The sequence below is a fragment of the Ctenocephalides felis genome, unplaced genomic scaffold, assembly GCF_003426905.1.
Source record: "Ctenocephalides felis isolate EL2017-DRISC unplaced genomic scaffold, ASM342690v1 CF-g0.4_SCAFFOLD_01604, whole genome shotgun sequence".
Classification (NCBI taxonomy): domain Eukaryota; kingdom Metazoa; phylum Arthropoda; class Insecta; order Siphonaptera; family Pulicidae; genus Ctenocephalides; species Ctenocephalides felis.
Genome location: NW_020537758.1, coordinates 56410491 through 56438043, shown reverse-complemented (window position 1 = coordinate 56438043; position 27553 = coordinate 56410491). Strand labels below are relative to the sequence as shown.

At 30.7% G+C, this 27553-nt stretch overlaps 1 protein-coding gene across 1 annotated transcript in view; it reads right to left on the bottom strand.

Moving 5' to 3' along the window:
* The window catches only part of LOC113373958, a 471407-nt gene that overhangs the window by 220071 nt on the left and 223783 nt on the right, over positions 1 to 27553 (bottom strand). Inside the window, exons 5-6 of the mRNA XM_026614222.1 lie at positions 15331 to 15537; positions 2815 to 2975 (exon numbers count right to left, since the gene is read on the bottom strand). Coding sequence (XP_026470007.1) covers positions 2815 to 2975; positions 15331 to 15537 — 368 coding nt within the window. The remainder of the gene's footprint in view (positions 1 to 2814; positions 2976 to 15330; positions 15538 to 27553) is intronic.

Below are 27553 nucleotides of genomic sequence, written 5' to 3'. Positions count from 1 at the left end.
AAACACCTTGGTATATATGAATAAAAATCATGATTAGTTGGCTTCTCGGACATAATTCAAAATTAACACTAGAAAATACAGTCTTTGTTTAAAAATGATAATACAGTTGTAATACTCCTTAAAATTAAAAAAAAAAGATGATAATAAGTCCCATCTGGTTGTAAATTAAATCACCCCAATTTACTGGTTACTCACACCAGAATTAAGAAGATCTAAAAAATTATGGCCTATTAATTTAATAAAATAAATTTTATCTAATAGTAATTACCCACTGGGGCAACTAAAATTTATAATCATATTTAAATAATGTAAATCAAAATAACTAATATATTGTATTCAATGTTCTGATTGAATAAACTAGTGGGGCGCATGGCATCGTGCTTTAAGGCAAATTGCTGAAACTTCCCGTACCAAAAATTATTTTTTTAAAAAAGATTAACATTTTTGAACAAAAATTACTTTGAACTAGTGGGGTGGGTGGCATCGTGCCTTAAGGCAAATTGCTGGAACTTCCCGTACCGTAACGAAATGTTCGAGGAATATTAAATGCTTTTAAATAGGTTATTATAAATAAATACTGTAACATAGTTTAATATTTATAAGAATTATATAAACTGAATTGCGAAGTTTGAATTATTTGTTTAAAGTATATTAGAACTTTAGTCAGAATTAAAAGTAAAATCTGAATTATTTTCGATATACAAAAAATTAAAAAAAAAAAAAAAAATTGGAACAAAATTTTTTTTAACTTCCCGTAGGGCAAGTTATAGTAATCGCAAAAAAATCGAAAATGAAAATTTTTATATATCTTTACGTTTCAAAGGTTTCTGAACATTTTGGCATACCTTAGAAAAAATGGATGTATGTGTGTGTGTGTGTGTGTATGTGTGTGTGTATGTGTGTGTGTATGTATGTACGTGTGTGTATGTATGTGCGGATACAAATTTTCGTCGACGATTTCGGGAACACGGATCAACCGATTTCAATAATTCAAAAAACATTCGATTCGTATTGATAAGGAGACGTGCTGATTAGTTTTTGGCGAAGGCAGGTCTAGCCGTTCCAAAGATACGGGGAAAAAAGTGCCAAAAACGGTAACTCAGTTTTTAAGAGAACGGAGCGTCCGATTTAAATAATTCAAAAAACATTTTACTTGTATTGACAAGATGAAGAATCGATAAAATTTTCATAAAGGTAGGTCTAGCGGTTTCGGAGATATGGAGGAAAAAGTAAAAAATTGAGCCATTTGGCGGTCAAAAATGATCATTAGACATATGCACATCAAGTTATCAGATATTTTATAGAGATTTTAACAATAAGTATACATTTTGTTACCATTCCTATGGGTTCCGTACCAATGCTTATGCGTTAGACAGCGACGCGGCGCTTACGCGCTTTATATTTTGTCCCTATGCAGTTAAATCAGTACGATTGCTTTGAAAAAAAAAGTTCAGATCTTCCACAATATGTCAAAGAAAAAAAAAATTTTTTTCAAAAAAAAAAATTAAAAAAAATATTTTATTTTCAAAAAAAGTAATTTTTTGTCCATATATATAGTTTCTCAAAAATCTTATTTTTTCAAAGTACATTTTTTTCAAAAATGTTAATCGTTTTTGAAAAATTAATAATTTTTGGTACGGGAAGTTCCAGCAATTTGCCTTAAGGCACGATGCCTTAATTGCCTTAAGACAGACTTCCACTTACAGCTAGTTTCAAAAACAATTATTTTGTTAAAACAAGCAGAAAGTTATTTCGAATCATCTGAATCGGACGCTTAGTTCTCTCAAAAACTGTCATTTTCTGCACATTTAGCTCTGTATCTCCGAAACCTTTGGACCTGCCTTTGCCAAAGACTAATCCCTTTTCCCCGTCAATACGAATTGAATGTTTTTTGAATCATTCAAATCGGATGCTCCGATCTCTCAAAAACTCAATTTCTATTTTCTGCACTCTTTGCTCCATATCTCCGAAACGGCTGGACCTGCCTTTGCCAAAAACTAATCAGCACATCTCCCTATCAATAGGAATCGAATGTTTTTTGAACCTTTCAAATCGGTTGATCCGTGCGCACGAAAACGTGGACGAAAAATTGTATCCATACATACATACACACTCACACACACACACACATCCATTTTTTCTGAGGTATGCCAAAATGTTCAGGAACCTTCAAAACGTCGAGAAATGTAAAAATTTTCAATTCCGATTTTCGGCCCATTACAATAACTTACCCTACGGGAAGTTAAAAATAAAATAGATTTTTGAGAAACTGTAATTTTTTTAAAAAATTATTTTTTGGGAAAAAAGACTTTGAAAAAAATGTTTTTCATACTTTGAAATATTTTGGAAGATATGAATTTTTTTTTTTCAAAGCAATCGTACTGCTTTAACTGCATAGAGACGAAATATCGAAGCGCGTAAGCGTCACGTCGCCGTCTAACAGATATACCTTGGTACGGAACCCACAGGAATGTAAACGTAAAAATATGTGAACATTTTCATTTTCGATTTTTTCCAATTACTATAACTTGCCCTACGGGAAGTTAAAAATAAGACATTGGCAAGTTATTGCCACACTATGTGATTTTGACTATATATAAAAAATAACATGAGCAACTGATTCATAATCTTTGCTTCATAATTAATTTGTTTCAATTTAATTGTTTTATCAAAACTCCTTTTTAGTCACACAAAACTGCTAATAAGTTGTGGATTTAGGATAGTGTCACACTAAATATGTAAAACGGCAACATAAACTTGTTAATCACATAAAGTACACTAAGAGAGTTAGTAGTAAACATTAACTGGGCTCACCTTTTCGAGTCCGGGTTTGCCTTTGCGGAACTTTCGTTCGCCACGGGTCCATGTGACTTGTGCCTGAGGTCGCGAACCGAGCACTTCGCAAGCCACACTGTACTTCTCGCCGGCGATGAATTGCCCGGGCGTTCCGAGCAGTTTGACGCTCATAGGTCGCACTAGAATAGAACGAAAAAGACACATTATTATTAGTATCAATAATTGCACACATCACTAATCACGTTTAATTTTGAATGAAGTAAACAGATCAGGGTAGAGCGGGGCATGAAGATCCTATTTGACTTTTTGTTTGCAAATATACCATAAAAAACAATCCAATTATATCATAAGTTATAACAAATAACACGTTTCAATCCAACAACCATCAAACTATATTCAATGAAACTCTCAGCTAATTTATATTGTGTAATTATGGGTCCGTTCAAGTATTACGTAAGCACTATAGAGGGGCGGGGGGTTATTGAATTCTTATTTTGGGTGACATTTTGGTGACAGCTTTGCTTACTTTTGCTGACAAATGGGGATGGGGGGGTAAATAATTGTACTAAATCTGCTTACGTAATACCTGAACGATCCCTATGTTGTTTTTAATATTTTTCTAAAATTTGTCATCTGGTTTTACCACATAGACAGGTAGAGGCAACAAGGTATACTATTTTATTTTAATTTTTTTTATTGTTTCCACAGCAATCAGAACTCTTACTTTTTTTAATGTTATATAAGCTCTTTTTGAGTATGACTTATGACCTAAGGTATTGTTATGAGAGGCAACACATCGGTTCACCATCTCCTATGTGTGGGTTTTATATAATAGCTCTTACGTCTAATAGTGTACATATGATTGAATGATGCAACTATGTCCACGAAGGACGATTTCCACTTGGAATTATATTGTGATTTATAACCCCAAGTGGAAATTTGACATCAAAGTCGCCTGATGTCAGGCTTGGCGGTAGCGGGAATCGAACCAGCGAACCTGGGACTAGTTTGTGCCAGCCCACGCTCTAAACGATATTATTTTGAATTTGAAGAGCAGTTTTATGGAGTAATAGCTACATTAATCAATCAATGCGATGCAGTTAAATTATTAAGCTCAACAAAAAAATTACTAGTGGAATGCATGGCATCGTGCCTTAAGGCAAATCGCTGGAACTTCCCGTACCGTAATTAAAAATCTAGGTACAGAACCCAAAAAAAATTACACAAAATTTGCACACATTATTAAAATCTCTATAAAATATCTTATAATTTGATGTGAGTCCATAACCGCTAGACCTGCCTTCCCAAATATTACGCATTCGCTAGCTTGTACAACTTTGACCCGACATTTTCGAATCTAAATCGTAAGTTAAGGGGTTAAAAACTGAGTTACCGTTTTTGGCACTTTTTGCCCCGTATCTTCGGAACGGCTAGACCTGCATTCGTCTAAAACTAATCAGCACGTCTCCTCATCAATACAAATTTACGAATCAAATGTTTTTTGAATTTTTTAAATCGGTTGATCGGTGTTCCCGAAATTGTCGACGACAATTTGCATTCGCACACACACACACACACACTTACACACACACACACTTACACACACACACACTTACACACACACACACTTACACACACACACGCATAAACATACACACGCATAAACATACATCCATTTTTTCTAAGGTATGCCAAAATGTTCAAAAACATTGAAATGTAAAGATACATAAAAATTTTCATTTTAGATTTTTTTGTGAAACTATAACTAACCCTACTGTTAATTAAAATTCATTAGCTAAATATGTATTTTTGAATACAGGGTAGGGCGGGCACAAAGGTCAAATTTGACTTTGAGCAATTATATTGTGAAAACCAAACCAATTATATCAAAACAATTAACACATATCAAACAAAGATATATCTGACAATGTTCAGTATAACTTTCAGCTAATTCTTCAGTCACCTAGTCCTTTTACCCCATAGGCGGGATTAAATGGGGTAGCCACAGGGCAAACTGGTCTTATATTTATTTTTAATAGCAAAGAGATTGTACGAAATGTTAGGTACATTATTCAACCAATGCAAAATATAAATGCTATTATAATGGTCATATAAAATATGTGATCATTGTAATGGTTATTTAAAAACATCTGTTGAATCTAACTTAAAATTTACAATACACCATATAAAGTAATTAAGTAATGTATACTTAAAAATATTATTAAGGTCGTAAACTAAACAACAATGCTGACAACTAAAAAAACTAATAACAAAAGAAAATTCTTTTGTTAAAGACTTTGGAACACTGCCGTTTATTTACATATATTTTTCCCTCTACTCTCAAATATTATTGTTAAAAAAATCGTCACTTCTACGCTACGCTGTCATTAGACATAAATTTTCAATTTTTTCACAACTACATATGAGCTGTTATATAAAAAAGCTGGTGAATCTAACTTTCTAGTCTTGCGTGGCAAATTGCTGGAACCCTCCGCACCGTAAATAAATATTCGAGAAAAAAATCAATAATAATCAATGAACGATCAAAAACAAATGTTTTCAAGTTTAGCAAATTGATAATTATAAATACTATACATTTTATTGTTCATTTACAAAAAATGTCAAATGGATCTATCTGAGGATTTCTTAGGATAACGTATATGAAATACATATATACATTTTTAAACTGAATTGTAAACTTATGTTTCTCATTTAAAGCATAAAACTTTGCTTTCTGAAAGTTTTGAAAGTTGATTTTTTTCAAAAAAAAACTTTTATTAACTTCCCGTAGGGTAAGTTATAGTAATCGTCCAAAAATCGAAATCAAAAATTTTTACCTTTCTCGACGTTTTGAAGGTTTCTGAACATTTTGGCATACCTCAGAAAAAATGGATGTGTGTGTGTGTGTGTGTGTGTGTGTGTGTGTGTGTTTTGTATGTCCGCGTTTTTTCGTCCACGTTTTCGGGCGCACGGATCAACCGATTTGAATGGTTTAAAAAACATTCGATTCCTGTTGATAGGGAGATGTGCTGATTAGTTTTTGGCAAAGGCAGGTCCAGCCGTTACGGAGATATGGAGCAAAGAGTGCAAAAAATAGAAAGCGAGTTTTTGAGAGAACGGATCAATCGATTTGAATGGTTTGAAAAACATTCGATTCCTATTGATAGGGAGATGTGCTGATTAGTTTTTGGCAAAGGTAGGCCCAGAGGTTTCGGAGATACAGAGCTAAATGTTAAAAAAATGGCTGTTTTTGAGAGAACTAAGCGTTCGATTTAAATGATTCAAAGAACTTTCTGCTTCTTTCAACAAAATAATTGATTTTGGAAAAAAAAATTTTTTGTTTCTAATTTTTTTTTCAAAAAATTTTTTTTGTAATTTTGGATTAAAAATTCAAAAAAGCACCCAGGCTAAGCACAGTCTAAGCGCCACTCTGGTAGAAATGTTTACGCAAGTGCGTTTAGACTGTTTATGAACTGGAGCACTTTTCCAATTTTGTGAAAATTATTGAAAAATGTGAAAATGCCGCCAAGCTAAGCACAGTATAAGTAAAAATGTCGCACAGAATTATTTGCAAATGCGTTTAGACTGTGACTATGCGGGAGCACTTTTTCAATTTTGTGTAAATTTGGCAACTATTTTTTTTTGAAATTTAATTCGAAATGAAATGACGATTGTTAATGTTATGGAGATGATAAATTGATTTATTTATAATTAACTTCTTGTAGAGCAAGTTATAGTAATCGCAAAAAAATCGATTTTTTTTTATATATCTTTACGTTTTAAAACCTTCTGAACATTTAGGCATGCCTTAGAAAAAATTGATGTATGTGTGTGTGTATGTGCGTGTGTGTGTGTGCGTGTATGTGTGTGTGTTCGGATACAAATTTTTGTCGACGATTCCGGTTACACGGATGAAGCGATTTGACTAATTCAAAAAATATTCGATTTGTATTGATAAGAAGACGTGCTGATTAGTCTTTAGCGAAGGCAGGCCTAGCCGTTCCGAAGATACGGGGCAAAGAGTGCCAAAAACGGTAACTCAGTTTTCGTCCAATTGTATAATTCAAAAAACATTTTACTTGTTTGAACAAGATGAAGAACTTATCAAATTTTAATGAAGATAGGTCTAGCGGTTTCTGAGATCTAGTGAAAAAAACTAAAAAAAATACTGTTTGGCGGTCAACAATAATCATTAGACATTAGACATATGCATATCAAATTATCAGATATTTTATAGAGATTTCAACAATAAGTATAAGTTTTGTTAACATTCCTATGGGTTCCGTACCAGTGTTTATCCGTTAGACGACGACGCGGCGCTTACGCGCTTCGATATTTAGTCCCTATGCATTTAAAGCAGTACGATTGCTTGGAAAAAAAGTTCAGAATTTCCAAAATATTTCAAAATAAATTTTTCAACAAAAAGTAAGATTTTGTCAAAAATTTATAGTTTCTCAAAAATCTATTTTTTCAGAGTAATTTTTTTTCAAATATGTTAATCTTTTTAAAATAAATAATTTTTGATACGGGAAGTTCCAGCAATTTGCCTTAAGGCACGATGCCATGCGCCCCACTAGTTTTATTTTTATTCTGCAATCTTTAAAAATAATTATATTTAGCAGAGGATGCTGACAAGTTGTTACAATTGATTGTTAACAAATTAGTAGATACGTCCAGTGGCTATATAACTATAGTTAATATGATAAAAAAAGCTAAAGACAAATATGGAGAAAAAAATATATATGAAAATAAACTATATTAGATCTCGAGGTATTTTCCTTTTGAGCCTGGTCGGCTGACCTTCCTGGTATAAATTGCATGCTAGTTGGTTAGGATGGGCGTCAATTCTATTCTTATAATTACAGGCAAACATTGATATATGTTCTTGAATTGTAGGTATACCCGTGTCTTTATGGAGGATCCATATTGGCGTATTTTTTTTTTCAACAATTGATTTTTTTTTAATTAAAATTTTATTGAAAATTTTGAAAATATTTTAAATTTTAAAGTTTTTTTAAAATTTTTATTAGGTTGGTTCAAATAAAAAAAAAAGATATTTCTAAAATTTACATTCAAATCAATATTATTAAAAAAAATCATTGAATGAACTGATACACATCATAGCTACCGTCACGATATTTTCGTACGGTTTAGCCGTCTAAGTCCAACTTTTTCTCACATTTCTTTTGTATCGGAAACTCGAAAGCGCATGGCGCGAATTTAATGCATGCTTGCGTGTATGTTGCAGCTTAAAGTCACTTCAAAGAATGTTTGTCTAGACTAGGAAATGTCGACTTATTTACACGACATAGAAGTTTAAAATGCATTTCATTCCAGTTGGCAAGTAGACGACGAATGGGTGACCGGCCAGTCAGGAAGTAAATACGGGTTTGCATGACATTATTCAACTGAATTCAGATTGGATTGCAAATGCGTACTAACGAAATCAAATTTTATAATATATAATTGAAATTCTCAAATCAAAATGCTTATATAAGTCTGAAAAATATGCAAAAAATAGAGCATAAGATAATAGGAATTTTAGATTGATAGAATTTATTGTAATTTTTAGTAAAAGAAGCTTATATTGTAATGGTCAAATATTGAAAAATTGTTTACATACATATCCTTATTACTATTCTTACGAGTATTAATCATAAAAATAAATATTAAAATAAAATATTTTAATCTAAATCTGAATCTAACAGAAGTTTCCTTAATTACCCTGCCTAATTTTTATGCTTTTGAGTAAAATAAACTTCGAGCATATATAGTAAAAAGAATTTTAAACTGAAAACTGTTTTGAACATTTTCAAATAGTAATGAACTATCAGACTATCACAGACAATTCAAAATATTCTATTTTCCAAATAAGAAATCGTGGTGATTTACAGAATGATAACCAGGCGATCCCAAAAAACACACAACTATCAAGAAAAATTACAAAAAAGTTAATGTGTTCCAAATTATTTCTGATCAAATTAGTAAATGGTCATTTACAACAACCTAAATATTGTGGCGACTGACGACAAAAAGTCAAAATATTCAATAACACATTAACGCAATTAAAATGAATGCCCCATGAGTAAAATTAATAGATAAATTATATTTAAAATTAACACGATAAAAAATAATATCGAGTTTCAACCAATTCAATTAGTTTATTGCAAACACAAAAAGCGCCAGATTAATAAATCATATGGACACAACGCCATCGACCGCGGACAAAATTATAAAGCAAATTTGTTCCCATAAACAATATAAAGTTCAGAGTACTGTATATGATTACATTAAATTTTTATTCGCTTACTAATAAAAAACGAGAAAATATGATAAATAATTAAACATTCTCTGATATAAAATCATTAATAGTTGATTTGAGTGCTTCTCGAAGCGCGGCGGAAATTTTCTGGTAGCAGCAGGATTAACAAAACTTTTGAAAGGATATTTTGGACAATAAAAGGTTTGTTGCAACCAATGAATAACTTCACATTTCAATTGATTCAAATAATGCAATCATTAGAATTGTGTATGTTCAAAAACAAGTGTTTGGGATCCTTCTATATAATAATGCTTCCTATAATTAATATAAAAATATAATATACAAGAAACATAATTGCATCTAGTTGCACATTTTCAATCAAAACGATATCGTACCAGTTCCAAAATTTAAAATATCTTCTCTAAATATTTCCCGTTACTTACAGGGATATTTCTCTATATAAGCAAATTTTAATGTACAAGATGCATCATTTTTTTACAATTATTTATAATTCGCTTTTCAAAGTTCAATACTTTGAATAGAGTTTTTGTAACACTTTTATAAATTTGATCGTTTTGTTAATTTTTATTAGGTCAATTCTCTATTGGAACTGTCGAGAATTTTTATTGATATATTTTCTGCGTGTGAGCATCGCAATTAATAGTTTTCTAGTAGTTGGTTTACAACAGAAAAAGTATGAAATCTCTTCAGTCCAGGAATGAATTACCTTAATACTAAATACATTTACAAATATTAATGACATATTTTTTCCACAGTTTCTAGCTAACTTTGCCGAAGAACATAGTCGAGCACACTTACCACTTTTTCAAAAGTCTATAAAAAATAATTAGCTAGTGGTACATGGCATCGTGCCTTAAGGCCAATTGCTGGAACTTTCCGTACCAAAAATTAAAGTTTTAAAAATATTAAATATTAATTAGAACTTTGAAAAAAAATATTGTTGATATTTTTAAAATTTTTGAAACAAATTGACCTTTTTGAAAAATTGTAATTTTTTTATGCTTTGAAATATTTTGGAAATTTTAAAACTTTTTTTTAGAGCAATCGTTAGCAGTGTAGAAACAAAATATCGAAGCGCGTGGGTTTGTTACGGAACCCATAGAAATGTAAACAAAATTTGTTTTAATTATTAAAATATCAATAAAATGTGATAATTTGATGTGCATATGTCGAATAATCATTTTTGTCCGCCAAATAGCATTATTTTTTCACATTTTTTATTGGATCTCCAGACCCGCCAGATCTGTCTTTCTAAAAATTTCATCAGTTCTTTATATTGTCTATATAAATAAAACGTTTTTTGATTATTTCAAATCATACGCTCCGTTATCTCAACACCCTTAAACCTACCTTTGTCAAAAACTGATCAACACGTGTCCTTATCAATAGGAATCGAATGTTTTTTGAATCATTCAAATTGTCTGATTTGTGTTCTTAAAATCGTCGACGAAAAATTGTATACGCACCTACACACACGCGTACACACACCCGTATATTCATTTTTTCTAAGATATGCCAACATTTTCGACTTTTTGCGATTACTATAACTAACCCTACGGAAAGTTAAAAACTCTATACAAAATAGCAAATTGTCGTTTCAAACTTATATGTAAATCAACTAATAATATATTATTATTTTACTTACTTATATTTCTTAAATGAATATAAAAATGCTTTATAGCTCAATGAAAAACACATTTTCCAGCAAATGTTTCGTGAAGAAAGTACCCGAGCACATTTGCCTCCATTCATGAAATATTCAAAGTAACAAATGATATATACACACATTTCATTAATTCCAAAAGGATTAATGAAGGCTTAATATGAACGAAACGGTATGGTTTACTGCGGTTACTCCAAATCCGGGTATTAAAGTCCTGTTAATCTTTTATAAATGATATATTTTATGTGTGAGCATTCAGCGACAAAGGTGGAAGCTAAAATAAACTATCATATTGCAAAAAATAGAAATGATATAGAGTAAATTGATAATCTGTAATTTTTGTGTAATTACTATTTAAACTTTTGTTCTAAAAACGTAAATTCCAGAATGCTCTAATCAAAGCCAGGTTACATAATCAAATTTATATAAAACAGAAAAATTTAACATGATCAGTTTATTGTATCAATTTTATATTGAATTTTATATTTGCCCATAGGTTAGTGGTTAGGGTGACGGGACATTAGCATAAAATATATTTTTATAATAAACACTAACAATTTAAGATTTCTTTATTTACTTATTTTATAAGTAGTTTAAATTATGCAATAAAACTAATAAATATATATGACTAACGATAAGAAATATTTGGATTTATGCATGTATTAAATTATGATAATCAGTTAATGATAATTCACATACTAAACTTTTATATCTTATTATAACAAATCAAAATATATGACACTAGAAACAATTCCTGAAACAAGGGCACCGTAATTTGGTTTCAAATACCGTGTTTTGAAACCAACAGTCTTATTAATTTTATCTAGAGCCATTTATATTTTTCTTGAACTAAAAAATCATCCAAAGGTTAATATTAACATAATTAAAAACTAGCTGTGCAATATGTGCCTTAAAGAAAATTTCTGAAACTTTCTGTAACAGTATTTTTTTAATTCTAAAATTTCTTTAAAATTTTGAATTTTTTTCAAAGCAATCAGACTGCGAATCTGTTTCAGAGACGAAATATCGAGACGCATAAGCGCCACTTTGCAGTCGAACAGTTAAATATTATAAATTTTGTACGGAACCCATATAAATGTAAACAAAATTTGTACTTATTATTAAAATTAGTATAAAATATCTGATAATTAGATGTGCATATGTCTAATGATCATTTTTGACCGCCAAATGACATTTTTTTAAAACTTTATCTATTGGATCTTTGAAACCGCTGGACTGCCAATTCTTGATTCCGTCAATACAAGTAAAACGTTTTGTTATAAAGTCAGGCGGTTTGTTTTGTCAAAAACTGCCATTTTCGCACTTTTTTTTCCGTATTTCCAAAACGGCTGTATCTGCCTTTGCAGAAACCTTTTTAAGCATTGGAATCGATTCATCTGTGTTCCAGAAATCATCGACCAAAATTTATATCTGCACATACATACATAAGTACTACACACATACACAAGACAACATTTTTTTGGGTATGCCAAAATGACCAGAAGATCTGAATCGTTAACAGTAGCAAAAATTTTCATTATGGATTTATTTTAGAATACTGTAACTTACCCTATTTAATAATTATAAGTTCGATAATGAAATTACATTAGGATAAATTTTCAGAGATATTATTGTTTGAGATGATTAAATTAACTTCATTATTACCGAAAGTTATACTTATGATAATTACCACTGTCCCCATACTATCCCTAATATAAATGACTAATTCAGATACTAATTGCATCCATTATTTTTAATTGTATATAACACGAATGTTAAAATTTAAGAATTTATATTTGAAATATATATATATATATATATATATATATATATATATATATATATTCCAGTTTTAACATTCAAATAGCAATTTAATGAAATTGGATGCACTTTAAGAGTTAAAGCACTTAATGCAATACGAACGGGCTTTTATATTCCAAACCTAACTCCCATAAATTTCAACTGAACACGAAAAATACAATTAACAAAATTTATACTTCTCGTTTATTAAACATAAAAAACTTTACTGCTGATGTAACAAATTTAAAAACAATAAACCATGTAATGTTCAGTAATAATTTTAAAACCCTACATGACCGTGTCCCCAATAAAAGCGTTGCCTGTTTCAAAATATTAGTATCTCGGTGTTTCATGTTATGCTGTTTATTTGTGCTTCAACTTAATAAAAATTTTAATGCGTCGCTCTAAAAAATCCAAACAATTGAGTTAGATAATAATTATTCTGAAACTAAATTAATAGTAATTCCAACCTTGGCGAAGAATTTCTTTTGACTAAGTATTAGAAAAAGGTCATATGCAGTGTGACTTTTGTAAAACACAAGATATGTATTTCGAAAACATATTGAATTAACGTTATTTGTAATAACTGTTTTGTAAGAAACAACGAGTCTGATTATAAAAAGTTAAACGAATAAAGATTTTGTAATAGTAGTAGAAGTTGAAAAAGATGTAGATTAATAGTAGTTCAACCTAAATTGCATCGCATTGAATAAATAATGCAGCTATTGCTCCGTAAAACAGCTTTAAAATTAATAATAAGACATTTGTATCTTTTTACCCCGCCTATGTTTTTTTTGTATGTTTTCATATGCATGCTAAATGAAATTTTATGCTATCTATGAGGTAAAAGTTTATGAATGACAAATTTTAGAACTAGCACTTTGCCTTAAGGCAAGATCCATGCACTTACCGACACTAAATATAATCAACTCAATCAATAAAAAGTAAGATGTACCTAGTTAGGTAAATAATATTTTTCCTTTCATGAAAATTATCGAAACCTTTTTCAATTGATGTTTGTAGAAATTAAAATAACATGTTTAACACATTTTACTTCACCAATTTCGTTTTTTAAAAATGTATTTTATTCAATTGTGGACGTAAACTGTAATCAGTGGCTGCCTACAAAACACCACAAAACATAGAAATGCAAATATATGGTTATACAAGGTTCCATCAAAATCCTAACTAAGATTTTAATTACAAAGAAATGACCCGGCCACTTTTCATCAAAAGTTAATCAACGCTATTCACAACTAATATCTTACAAATAGTTTTTGAATTTTCAAAATTTGTTCAAAATTGCGGGCTTAAACGTGGACAAAAATATTCACTTTTTTCTGCTAATAAAAAAAAAGTATTTGGCCGAATGTCGTACATAACTGTATACGATAGTCCTTATAGAGCTATATTGCATGGCCTTTAAATTTTTGAAATCGGTCCAATCGTTTTTCAAAAAACGTGGACAAAATGTAAAAAGTCGGATCACATGCATACTCATACATACACTCATACTCATGCATACACATACATTTTTTTTCCAAATTTGGTCTTATTCGATTCAGAATGGCTTGAAATGCCGAGAAAACAAAACAAGCAAATCGGATTTCTTCGCGAAATCATAAATTTATCCTTCGACTAGATTGAAATAGCGTAAAAAAACATTTCTATAATGATGAACTATCGGGGAATTTTACTGAAAATAGTTTGATAGTTGATATGTGTTATATGTTACAAATGCAGTTAATATGACAGTCACAGTATCTAAACGTCAAATTAGACCTTTGCGTCGTACTCGGTATGAAATTATTGTTGAACTAGTGGTGCATGGAATTGTGCCTTAAGGCAAGTTGCTGGAACTTTCCGTACCAAAAACTAAAATGTTTAAAAAAGATTCATTTTTCTATTAGAACTCTGAAAAAATCGATTTTTTAGATTTTTAAAATTTTGGAAAACAATTGACGTTTTTGAAAAATTAGTTTAATAAGTTTTATAATTTGAATCGTTTTAGGAATTTTGAACAAAATTAAAATATTTATAAAATATGTGCTAATTTGTTGTGCATACGTGTAATGATTATTTTGTACGCCAAATGGCATTTTTTATCACTATTTTTTATTGGATCTCCGAAATCGCTAAACCTACTTTCCAAAAATTTCATCAGTTACCATACAAATCGTACGCTCCGTTTTCTCAAAAAATCAGTTACCATTTTTGGCACTTTTTGCCCCATATCTCCGAAACGGCTCGACCAGTCTTTGCCAAAAAGCTAATCAGCACGTCTCCTTATCAATACGAATCGAATATTTTTTAAATTATTCAAATTATTCAAAAAAAATGTATCTGCACACACACACATATATACACACACATACATCCATTTTTACTTAGGTATGCCAAAATATTCAGAAACCTTAGAAACGTAAAGATATATAAAAAAATATTTTCGATTTTTTGCGATTACTATAACCAACCCTAAGGAAAGTTAAAAATTTGAAATAAAATACCAAAAACTTTATGTAGAGCATTAGAGTAAAAAATGTACGTAACAGAAATGTGAAATGTATTATGTCAACCGTGAATTACTGAATGAACACTAAAAAGAATAAGATATAAATTTTATATCTTATTCTTTTTAGTGTTCATTTTTATATTATAAAATGAAAATAAGGTAAATTGCCCATTGCTTAAGATCGATTAAAATGAAATAAATAAATAATAATGAATAACTCATTGCACACATTGTATACAAAGCCAGCGAATGAAATGAAAGCCATATGAAACTTACGATTCATCTCGAGTCTCACAGACCGCTCGGTCGGAAGTATCAGTTTCGTGTTGGCCGCCTGACATCGAAACGTAGAATTGAGGTCTTGACGTCTCAGGAGCGGAACTTGAAGCCGATTTATGGTGACGTGGTGCATTGATGGTGACGCTCGAGCTTCGTCATGGAGACGACCGTCGATAAACCATGATACTGTCGGTTCTGGACGACCTGGAATAAAAAGAAATATTGCTTAAAATTGGATTAAATTCACTAATTTAATTTAATGAGAAAGAGATAGGCAATGCTACTTTAAAACTATTTCTGTAATTTGAGCACTTATTTTTTTGTTATAATTTATTTTTGTTAATCAAGACTTTAATGTCTTGGAAAGCCATTTCTTGCTTAGTCTTCTTAACGGTCTGTGAACCGCTTGAATAGTAGTATTTATATGCTGTATTAATTCATTGTTGAAAGATGAACTAATTTTGATAATTTCGTTGACTGTAGAGATTTTCAAATTCTTATGTAGAAAAAAGTTCAAAATATACCAAGGCGCATTTGTTAAGATACGCAGAATTTTGTTCTGGCACCTTTCAATGATGTTTATGTTTGATGTACAAGAGCAACCCCATAGTTCGATTCCATAGGTCCAAATCGGCACTATGATAGTCTTACGGCAGAAGTACCTTGCCGTATAATATGTTTTTATCATATTCAATGAAACTATTATTCAAGCGTAAGAATTAAAAAAAAAGTGATCCTTCATGAGTCGCTTTTAATTACCATGTTGAATTAAAACTATAATTTGAAATATTGTAAAACTCAAGTTCAAGATTGTGAAGTAAGATAAAATAAAGCTTATATGTTTGTAGGTTAAAAAGTCCACCACCATTATCTTAAAAACAATTGATTTATATTAGTTGTGTGAGGCATTCTAAGGATACCATTTCAAATTCTTTTCTTTTTCTTTTTTTTATACTTTATTTAACAGCAACCTCAATTTACAAAATTCTATGAGCTATTGTGCTTATGTTTGAACTCACTCACACAGTAAACATACTCACACACAGTCATACACACACATAAATAAATTAGCTGAGTTTTTAAAAATTACAATAGGTGGCACTCCATTGAGTGGTCAACTAATCTGGCTGAGGAATATATCAAGGGGTGAGTCTGGTCTTTATCGAAATTGATCTATCTTCAAATCAATTGGAACTTTTCTTTTGAGCCTCCTAGATCGGGGTTCTTGAAGAGGATGTTTATTTCAAATTCGAAGTCAAAATTTGTGTAACAAGCCATCGCCTTATAACTCAGGCGACGTCGATAACACAAGATAAATGGCCACATTATCAAATTTTTAATAATTAACATTTTTTGTCGTTTATCGTTTTTTTTTTGTATTGAGCACTGTTATTTTGATATCAGAACATAATTTTCAAGTTTACGTGATTTAAGATAGAGCTGGAATTAAAGGTCCGCGGGTGAAAAAATCCACCATTATTATCTCAAAAACAAGCAAAGTATAGAATTTTTTCAATGATACTATTTTAACGTAGAAGGCAAAATATTTGTAGCCAGCCATCACCTTAAATTTTGCAACGTTGAATCAGAATGTTAACGAAAATGTATCAATATTCATATCAAACGTATTATACTATTGTATTATAACTATTTCGTAAAATACCTTCAAAATTATAGAAAGACATTGGATCTGTTTGCACCTTGGTTTTGAATTCTTACTCCGCCCTTAGAGTGAAAAGCAACAGTTGACAGATTTTAGAAATATGGTAAAAAATGATATTTCTATAATTAGGAGTTAACCGGGAGTTTTACTGAACATAGTTGTTTGTTAGTTACATGTTATGTGTTGTCATGCACTTCATTTAGTTCCGACAGTATAAATACTGAAAATCAGAGAACACTTTTGAGCCCATATTAATTTCAAGTTTTTTTATTACATTTATATTTTGCCGTTAGAATGGCTTATATTAGGTTGATACTTATTATTGACGATAAATACGTAATAAGTACGTTCTGGTACTTATTTTATAGAGATAAATTAAAATTGTCAACAAAAACATTGATTACTATTTGGATGATTATTTATAATACTATAAGTAAACACATTTGTGTATCAACAATAATCATATAAACTTACACCAATAATTTATATATATATTCGTAAAATAGTGAATTCTATTGAAACACTTACAACTTTCATCGTCGGTCAGATTGATAAATTTATAACCGAGATATTTTATAACATGCACTATTTGGACGCCAATTTCTAGAGATACATGATTTTATATATGGTTTACTGCATAATAAAACCAAATTCGCTATTCGAGCCGTTTTACGAGGGTATACAATTTGAAACCTTTACCATTTTATTGAGGTAACTATTTTATTATCTTGTCTTGTCAAGCCGAAGAGTGCAACATATAACTACATTGTAGAAATAATTGAAGTTGTGTTAGACAAGCCAGGATTCATATATTGTTTTCAGTTGAATTTTCAAATTATATTCGCAGGTTTCCCTTTCCAACAAGTTGTTTTTAAAATTTATTTATTGTAACATCTTATGAAGCAAACCAAGAGTGGTAAAGTAGTAAAATCAAGCGAAGTATTTTATATATCTATATTATTAATAAATCAGAACAACATATATGGAAAGTTTAGTAGTATAAAAACATCTTATGCGTTTGATAAAAAATTATTCCGACCATAAATTAATCATTACATACTTTGGTCAAGAAAGTTTTATAAATACAATATTCATGAAAACAATTAGTAAGAATACTTTACTTTGTTTTGGAAGTTCAAATAATTAAATTGAATTTTCAATCAAATCACACATTTTTTGGATTAAAATTATAAATAAACTGTTGTATTCTACCTTATTCTGCTGTATAAAACTGCGATGGTTAATTTGAACAATAACCAAAAAAATATATGGTGTATGTCATAGTGCTTTGAGGCAAATTGCTGGAACTTTCCGAACCGTAACGAAATTAGATTATAAATACTGTAACATTATTGTCTAATATTTATAAGAATTATCTAAACTGAATAACAAAGTTAAAATTATATTTACTTAAAGTAGGTACAATATATAAGTGAGCTTCAGAACTTTAGCCAGAATTAGAATTAAAATCTGAATATTTTCGAAATACAAAAAAAAAATTGTAAAAAACAAATTGAAATTAATTTTATTTCTTTCAAAAGCAATTGTTTTGCCAACACAAGCAGTATGTTTTTTGGATCATTCAACAACTGGGTTTTGATTTTCTACCCTCTTAGCTCCAAATCTCCGCAACGGCTGGACCTGCTTTTGCCAAAAATTAATCAGCACATCTCCCTATCAATAGGAATTGATTGTTTTTTAAATTCTGAAATCGGTCAATCCATACGCCTGAAATCGTCGACAAAAAATTGTCTTCACACATACACACATACACATTCATCCATTTTTTCTTAGGTATGCCCAAATGTACAGAAACCTCTGAAACGTGAAAATATTCAAAAAATTTCATTTTCGATTTTTGGCTCATTACTATAACTTGCCTACGAGATTTTTTACTTTCTATAAACAAAATAATAATAACAATAAAGATATTGTTTCCTGTTATAATTGTATCTTAAATTAGGGTTTCCGTCATATTGACACCAAATTGTTTGGCTTATCAATTTGGCTTCATACACACTATCCAGAGACCACTACGTTTGTTTAACCACCATCAATATTTTCTTTCTCCTATAACTATTTATTATTTATTATTTTAACTTTTATAATTAGCTATTAATTCCTTATGCTATATGTTGTCCTGCAAGTTGTCAAACGCATGCCTTTTTATTCATGTTTTGGTTTTTGATCTCCTATTTTTGCTCCAATGAGAGTCTTCAGAAAGAAAGCATTTTGTTTTGTTATCATTTTCAGTAAAATATTTTCCTGTTATATTCCAGAAAATACTTCATCATTAATAAGTTTACTTCATTTGTCTCAAAACCATTTACAAACTCTTCCAATTGTCCTTATAGTGTTTCCCCAGAATCAACTACTCTGATCCATGCAATGCTCCTAATTATAGTTATATTATTTTTAATCATATTAGTGAAAATAAAGGGTCAATTTTCCGAATAAAGTAAGAATGTCATGGTACAAGTCTTTTATGTTGGTTTTCACAGATCTAATCTTATGAGTTGGTAGTCACAAACTGTCAAAAACTTATGTTCTTGGCTAAGCTATCGAACATTTTACCCTATATCTAATTTTAAAACTTAAGCTCCAGAAGGTTAAAATGTCAAAATTCGACTTCTTGCATACGTTATTATAAGTACATCTTTTTGTTGTCACGCATAATAATATACTCGTGAAATCTAACTAAAGTTATATACTGACAATCATACCTTTTGGAGATTAGGTATTAGAAGCAAAGGCAGAATATTTGATAGTTAGTGGCTACCAACCCATATGATCATTCAACAGAAGAGACCCGTAGCATGTCACTTCTATTTTTTATTGACACCAAATAATTTCCACTCGTAATACTTTCTTTTATCTAGGACCTTAGCAAATGCAAGCAGTGTATAAACAACGGTGAGGAGGTTCTTTATGTGGTTCGTTACGCAGTTAAGAGGCGTGCGGCATCTGTGAACAGGTGAATGCATCAAAGCTCTCACGTTGCACAACTAGCAAAAGCATTGCATGGTACAAATACCTAGGAGCTCATAACCACATTACCAGAATTCCCAAAATGACAGAGTGTTGTGTTTATAATATATTTTGAATTATATTCTGCTTCCAAAAAATTTCATAAGTACATTTGCAAATTATTTTGAATTTATTAAGCATACTATGACTAGGAATTAGGTGTGTTTTGGAGGAAAATATGTTTGGAATTGAACTAAATCTTCATTCAAAGTAATTTCAGTGGAAGATTTAGTATCACCATTCACACGATCTCAATGGGCTTTAATTTCAATTAAACGCATTTTTAAATTGAAAACACAACTTGAATCTTCAAGTCAAAAATACATATCTAATGACATCAGATTATATAAAGCTGGAGATCAAATCTTAAATTTTTCTTAGTTCACTTAGAACATGTAAGATAGAGCGGAGCTTAAAGGTCTGCGGGTAACAAGGTACACCACCGATATCTAAAAAAAACAGTCAAGTTGAGAAAAGACCAACTGAATCTTTACCCTGGCAAAGATATTAAAAATGAAAAATAAAAATAAACTAGTGGTGTATGGCATCATGCCTTAAGGCTAACTTCCCGTACCGTAATGTTTGAGAAATATTAAATGTTTTTATATAGATTATTATAAATATTGCAACATTGGCTAATATTTATAAGAATTATATAAATTATTTGTTTAAAATATATTAGAACTTTAGTCATGATTATAATTAAAATCGGATTTATTTTCGACATACAAAAAAATTAGAAAAAAAATATTTTTTTTTCAAACGTAATAATTTTGTTAAAATAAGCAGAAAGTTCTTTGAATCATTCCAATCGGATGCTTAGTTCTCTCAAAAACTGCCATGTTTTGTACATTTAGCTCTGTATCTTCGAAATGGCTGCACCTACCTTTGCCAAAATCCAATCACTACCACTCCCAATCATTAAAAATTGAATGTTTTTTAAATAATTCAAATCGGATGCTCGGTTCTCTCAAAAACTCGAAATCTATTTTCTGCACTCTTTACTCTTTATCTCCGTAACGGCTGGACTTGCCTCTACCAAAAACTAATCAACACATCTCCTTATTACAGACATCGTGCCAAAGTATTCAGAAATGCAAACATTTTCATTTTCGATCTTCGGTCCATTACTAACTACCCTACGGTAAGTTAAAAAGTAAACTAAGCTAAAAAAATCAATTTCACAAGAGATAAGTTGAATAAATAGAAATTAATACTCTGCTGATGAATATTTCTGACAAAATAGTAGATCAAGGTTAAAGAACTAGTTAAGGATAATGTTTAGTGTTATCTCTGTAAAAATGCACACAGAAATTTATATTTTGCTTTGCTTGATAAAATAATGTAGTTATTATTTTGTAAAATCCTTTAGCTCGCCTGTAGATAAGCGGTTAAGAGCGACTGGACTTGTTTTAGAGGTCCCGGGTTCGATATACACTTGGAGCAGCCTGTTGTCAGGTAGCAGTGACAACGATTTTCTTTTGGAAATATAGATAGCAATATATTTCCAAGTGAAAATAGCCCTCACCCGGCATTGCTGCACCAATAAAAAGTCAGCCCTATTAGAGTAATTCTAATAACAAAATCAACAAATATGGATGGATTAACCATTGGGTTAATCTAAAAAAAATACGAAGGAAGGAGAAGTTTCAGCCTAACAGCTCATAGGATATAAGTTTCTGATTGCTGTTCAAAAATTATTAAAGAAAAAAAATCCTTTAAATTTAGAATAGCACATTGGATAATATGCTTCCTAGACTGTCCTAATTTACGCCGCCCATGGGATAAAAAGGACCAAGTTACAAACTCTTAGAAAACGGTCTAAAAACATATTTTTATAATGAATAATAAGCTGGGATTTTCACTGAAGATAGTCAGATAGTTGTTTGTTTGATACGTAATATTTGTTTCGATGTAGTTGGTGTGATTTTCACAATATAATTGCTCAAAGGAAAATTGCGACCTGCAAGTGCAATGTTGTGTCTAAAAACCATTTGCACACACGACAAATGTTTATAATTTTAAAATATGCATCATTTAATAGTCTTGAGTTTTAAAGCACGTTTGGCATGTTTCTATTTACATACTTTATAATTGAATCATGTATCTCAATCAAGTAAAAGCAATATAATAAAAGCAAATAATAGTAAATACTTTCTAAGAAACCCCATAGTGTCTTCAGGTTTTACAGAAGCTATACGAACTCTCGTTACAGTAACAAAGAAAAATTACGAGCGTCAACTGTTCAGCCTCGCGGAGGACGTTTTTACTCGGTACAGTCCATTATTTCTATTATGCGGACGACGTCGTTTCCTTGCGAAGGCGATCAAGCAGCCTTGCCTGCGGTTTACTGCGACGCAATCAATCTACGGAAGAAAATCTCCATGACGAGCGACAACGCGCCAGGCTTACGAGGGAGGACAGGGCCGCACGTGGTATGATGAGAAATTATCAATCGACCAATTTTTTTTTGAGCGTGAATGATATGTAGACACTTGACATATGCATATCAAATTATTTAGATTTTTTTTTTTTTAATATTATTTTTGGTGCCAGGAGGTAGGTCCTAACATTCGATCCTTATTCATGGAGAGGCCCGCTGATTAGTTTTTGGCAAAGAAGATACGCGGCAAAATGTCAAAAAATAAAAATTCTATTTTCTCGAGACAAATCATATAATTGGATTGATTCAAAAGATATTCGATACGAATTGACGAAAAAACGTGCTGATTAGTTTTGGCAAAAGCAGGCTGAGCTGTTTCGTAGATACAAAGCAAAGAATAATAAAAATGCGGTTTTTCAAAGAACGGAGTTTTCAATTCGGATGATTCAAACAACATTTTAGTTTTATTAATAAAGTAAAGAATTTATTACATTCTTGCGAAGACATGTTTAGCGGTTTCGGAATTGCAGACAAAAAAGGTAAAAAATGTATTACATATATATATATATATATATATATATATATATATATATATATTAATTTATTTGAACAGCGATCAGAACTTATGGGTTCTATGAGCTGTTGTGATGAATCTCTTACATACTACGTTTTGTTTTATTATAGATGACAACCCAAACAGTTGTCATCTATAATGTGCTCAATTTTTATTATTACAATTGTTGTAATAGTAATGTTGCCACTACAGCTAAGCCCACGAAAGGCCATTTTCACTTGAAATCATATTTGAAATCTATGATTTCAAGTGAATATTTGGTATCAAGCTGCTTTGATACCGAACCGACCGAGGTTGGATTCGAACCTGGGACTAGGATTTGCTAGCCCACGTTCTTACCACGGGACCACGGCCGGCCCATATATACATAGAAATATTGATACACAGGTGACAGGTAGAAGAGATTGACAAGTAGCCAGGTATTTGTGTGTCTGTACAACAAGTAGACAAATTGAAAAATAGACAAATGTACATGTAGATAAGTTGACAGGTTTAGAAGTAGACATGTTGACAGGTAAAAAAGGTAGACAGATTTACAGGTCTAGAAGTAGACATGTTGACAGGTAAAAACTTACACAGGGTAGGCAGGTAAACAAGTTTGTATAGATAGACAGGTGACAAATAGACTACTTAGACAGGTAAAAAAGTAAACTACTAGAGAGGTAGATACTGTTAGATATATTTAAATTTAATATTCATTGATTACGTCTTGTTAACTTCCATTACGGTAAATTATAGTAAACGCGAAAAATCGAAAATGAAAATTTTTATATATCTTTATGTTTCAAAGATTTCTGAACATTTTGGCATCTTTCAACAAATTCAGTTTAAAAATGTATTTATTTCATATGTGTTATTGTTTTCGTAAGAAATATATCCTCAGATGGATCCATTCGGCATCTGCTCTCAATGTAAACATTTTTAAGTGTTTTGAGTGATAAGATTGTCACTGTATATTATATGAAAGGAATATATAGTAAATATAATTATCTCTTTGAAAAAATTTAAAACAACTGTTATTAATCATTGTTCAAAATTTATTGTTTATTAATTTTATCTGCTATGTTTAATTCTGGTACGGAAAGTTCCATCAATTTGCCTTAAGGCACGACGCTAAGCACCACTAGTTTCGAACAACAATCAAAAAGACTTATTATATAAGCGTTATTCCGACGTACAAACAATTCTAGATATGTCGTTCTCAAGAGAAAAACCTTATATTTGTGGGCCGTTCTCATATTTGTGTTAATTATATGTAATTGATATGTATATGTTATGTGTCGTATGGCTTTGGTCATTAAAGACGATTTTCACTTGAGGTTATATTAGAGATGAATAACCTCTAGTGGAAATTTGAGTAAAAATTGATGTCAGTCTTGGCCGAGGCGAAGATCAGAAAATCGAATCTGGGACTAATTGATTCTTTTCCACTTGTTTGAAAAATATAATTTGGAAATCGCGTTGATCAGTTTTTAGTGAATTGATACATTAATTTCTGAAACAAATAGTTTCAAACTTCATCTAAATTTATATTCATTAAATATAATAAAATATATTTACACATATATAAAAAGGTGCATATATTAACTTGTCTTTTGCAAACACATCCGCATTTCCTTATATGAACTCTTCAATTCTATGAAAAGAATTCATAATTCATATATTTTATATTTATTAATCTTATCGTTCCATAGAAGATAGCCACAAATTAGTCAATTTTGTATTGTAATAAATACAACAATAGACTAAAATCCACTTCAAGCGCTGGTACATGGCAAGAGCCAAATACCATTTCCACCACTATCGCAGCTAACAGATTTTGACAGCGACAAGTACCAATAAAATTTCCGTTTAACATCTCATATTAATTTAATAATATACTAATATTATTAAATAATAAATAAAAATTACAACATACTAATATTGCAGTCACATAGATTTCCATCGTTCTAGGTTTACTCCAATGAAAAAATGTATGAAAAAAACAGTTGTACTTTCTCATTAGTCAAAGTGATTTACCTTACGATCGCAACAGTAGGTATGATACGATTATCTTATAGCGTGATTCACATTAAACGATACAAACTTGCTGCATTGTAGGATTATTGGCAATATATCAACAATTAATAAATTTAATCGAAAACTTACCATTTTATGTCCAAATATTTATGATAAAACCATGCACACACACACGCGACGACATAAACTCAAACAAGATGGCGCTCGGCAGAACCGACGACTGACGACCGACGACCGACGACCGACGACCGACGACGGCGAACCGACAACCTTTCACCTCGAGTACTTACCGATAACTGATTTTGCATTATTTTTGACGATTTATTGACCCTATCTAGGTGTTGCCATATTTGATCACGAATCCAATGTAAGACGTCATCACACAAAAGGCGCTATTTATGAATTGACAGAAAAATAATGCACTTAAGAATGAACGAACGAATTTTAAAATTTTGCGCAAAAATTTCACTTAAGTAATGCAATATACGAGATTATTAAAGGTTTTTAAATATATTATTATAAATACTGTAACTTTCATTATTCGTATTTTTTAGACAAAAAAGAAGAAATAAATTGGACAGAAGTTTATATAAGGTTACATGAAAAGTAGCTAAACAAAACTTAATCAAGCGGAGTTAGAACTAGTGGTGTATGGCATCGTGCCTTAAGGCAAATTGCTGGAACTTCCCGTACCGTAACGAAATATTCGAAGAATATTAAAAGTTTTCAAATAGATTTTTATAAATACTATTACATTGTCTAATATTTATAAGAATCATATAAAGTTAATTACAAAGTTAAAACTATTTATTTAAAGTTTATAAGTTTCTGAACTTTAGTCAGAATTAAAATTAAAATATAAATTAATTTCGATAAACAAAAAAGAATTAGGAAAAATTTTTTTTTTCAAAAGCAATTATTTTGTTAAAACAAGCAGGAAGTTCTTTGAATCATTCAAATCGGACGCTTAGTTTTCTCAATAACTGTCATTTTTTGCACATTTAGCTCTGTATCTTCGAAATGGCTGGACCTGCCTTTGCCAAAAACTAGTCACCTCTTCTCCCAATCATTCCAAATTCAATGATTTTTTGATCATTCAAATCGGATACTCCGTTCTCTCAAAAACTCGATTTGTATTTTCTGCACTATTTACTTCGTATCTCCGTAACTGCTACACCTGCCTTTGCCGAAAACTAATCAGCACATCTCCCTATTAATAAGAATCGAATGTTTTTTGAACCATTCAAATCGGTTGATCCGTGAGCCCGAAAACGTGGACGAAAAAATGGGAACATACAAAACACACACACGCAATTTTTTTCTGAGGTATGCCAAAATGTTCAGAAACCTTCAAAACCCATTTTCGGCCCATTACTATAACTACCCTGCGAGAAGTTAATAAAGGATATTATCTCATATTTCTGAAAATTATGTTTACTGAATTGCAAAGTTTAAGCAATTTATCTCAAGAATATAAGTGAGTTTTGGAATTTTAGCTAAGATTAAAATTGACATCGAAATTATTTTCTATATTCAAACAAATTGAAATAAATTATTTGTTTTGATATACCAATGGTTCTTTGAATCATTCAAATATGATGCTTCGTTCTCTGAAAAACTAATCAGGACGTCTCCCTATCAATATAAATTGAATGTTTTTTTGAATTTTTCAAATCGGTGTATCGGTGTTCGCAAAATCGTAAACGAAAAGTTAAGGACACACAAAATACACACATACACACATCCACTTATTCTAAAGATTGTCAAAATGTTCAGAAACCGTGAAACAAAGCATTTCAATTTGGATTTTTAGAACGATCTCGATTTCCCTGCGGGAAGTTAATAACGTCCTCTATAAAAAAATAATACAAGACATATTATTGAAGGCAATGAAGAAATATGAAATATGACTTTCATTAATATTATAGAATAATATCTATCATGAACATATATACAAACTAGCTGTAAGTGGAATTCTGTCTTAAGGCAATTAAGGCATCGTGCCTTAAGGTAATAATTAATTGCTGGAATGTATACTTAATGTTAAAATCTCTATAAAATATCTGATAATTTGATGTGCATATGTCTAATGATCATTTTTGACCGCCGAATTACTCATTTTTTTACTTTTTCCTCCATATCTCCGAAACCGCTAGACCTACCTTCATGAAAATCTTATCGATTCTTCATCTTGTCAATACAAGTGAAATGTTTTTTGAATTATTCAAATCGGACACTCTGTTCTCTTAAAAACTGAGTTACCGTTTTCGGCACTTTTTGTCCTGTATCTTCGGAACGGCTAGAACTGCCTTCGCCAAAAACTAATCAGCACGTCTCCTTATCTATACGAATCGAATGTTTTTTGAATTGTTCAAATCGGTAGATCCGTGTTCCCGAAATCGTCGACGAAAATTTGTATCCGCACATACATACACACACATACACACACACAAACACATACATCAATTTTTTCTAAGGTATGCCAAAATGTTCAGAAACCTCTGAAACGTAAAGATATATAAAAATTTTCATTTTTGATTTTTTTGCGATTACT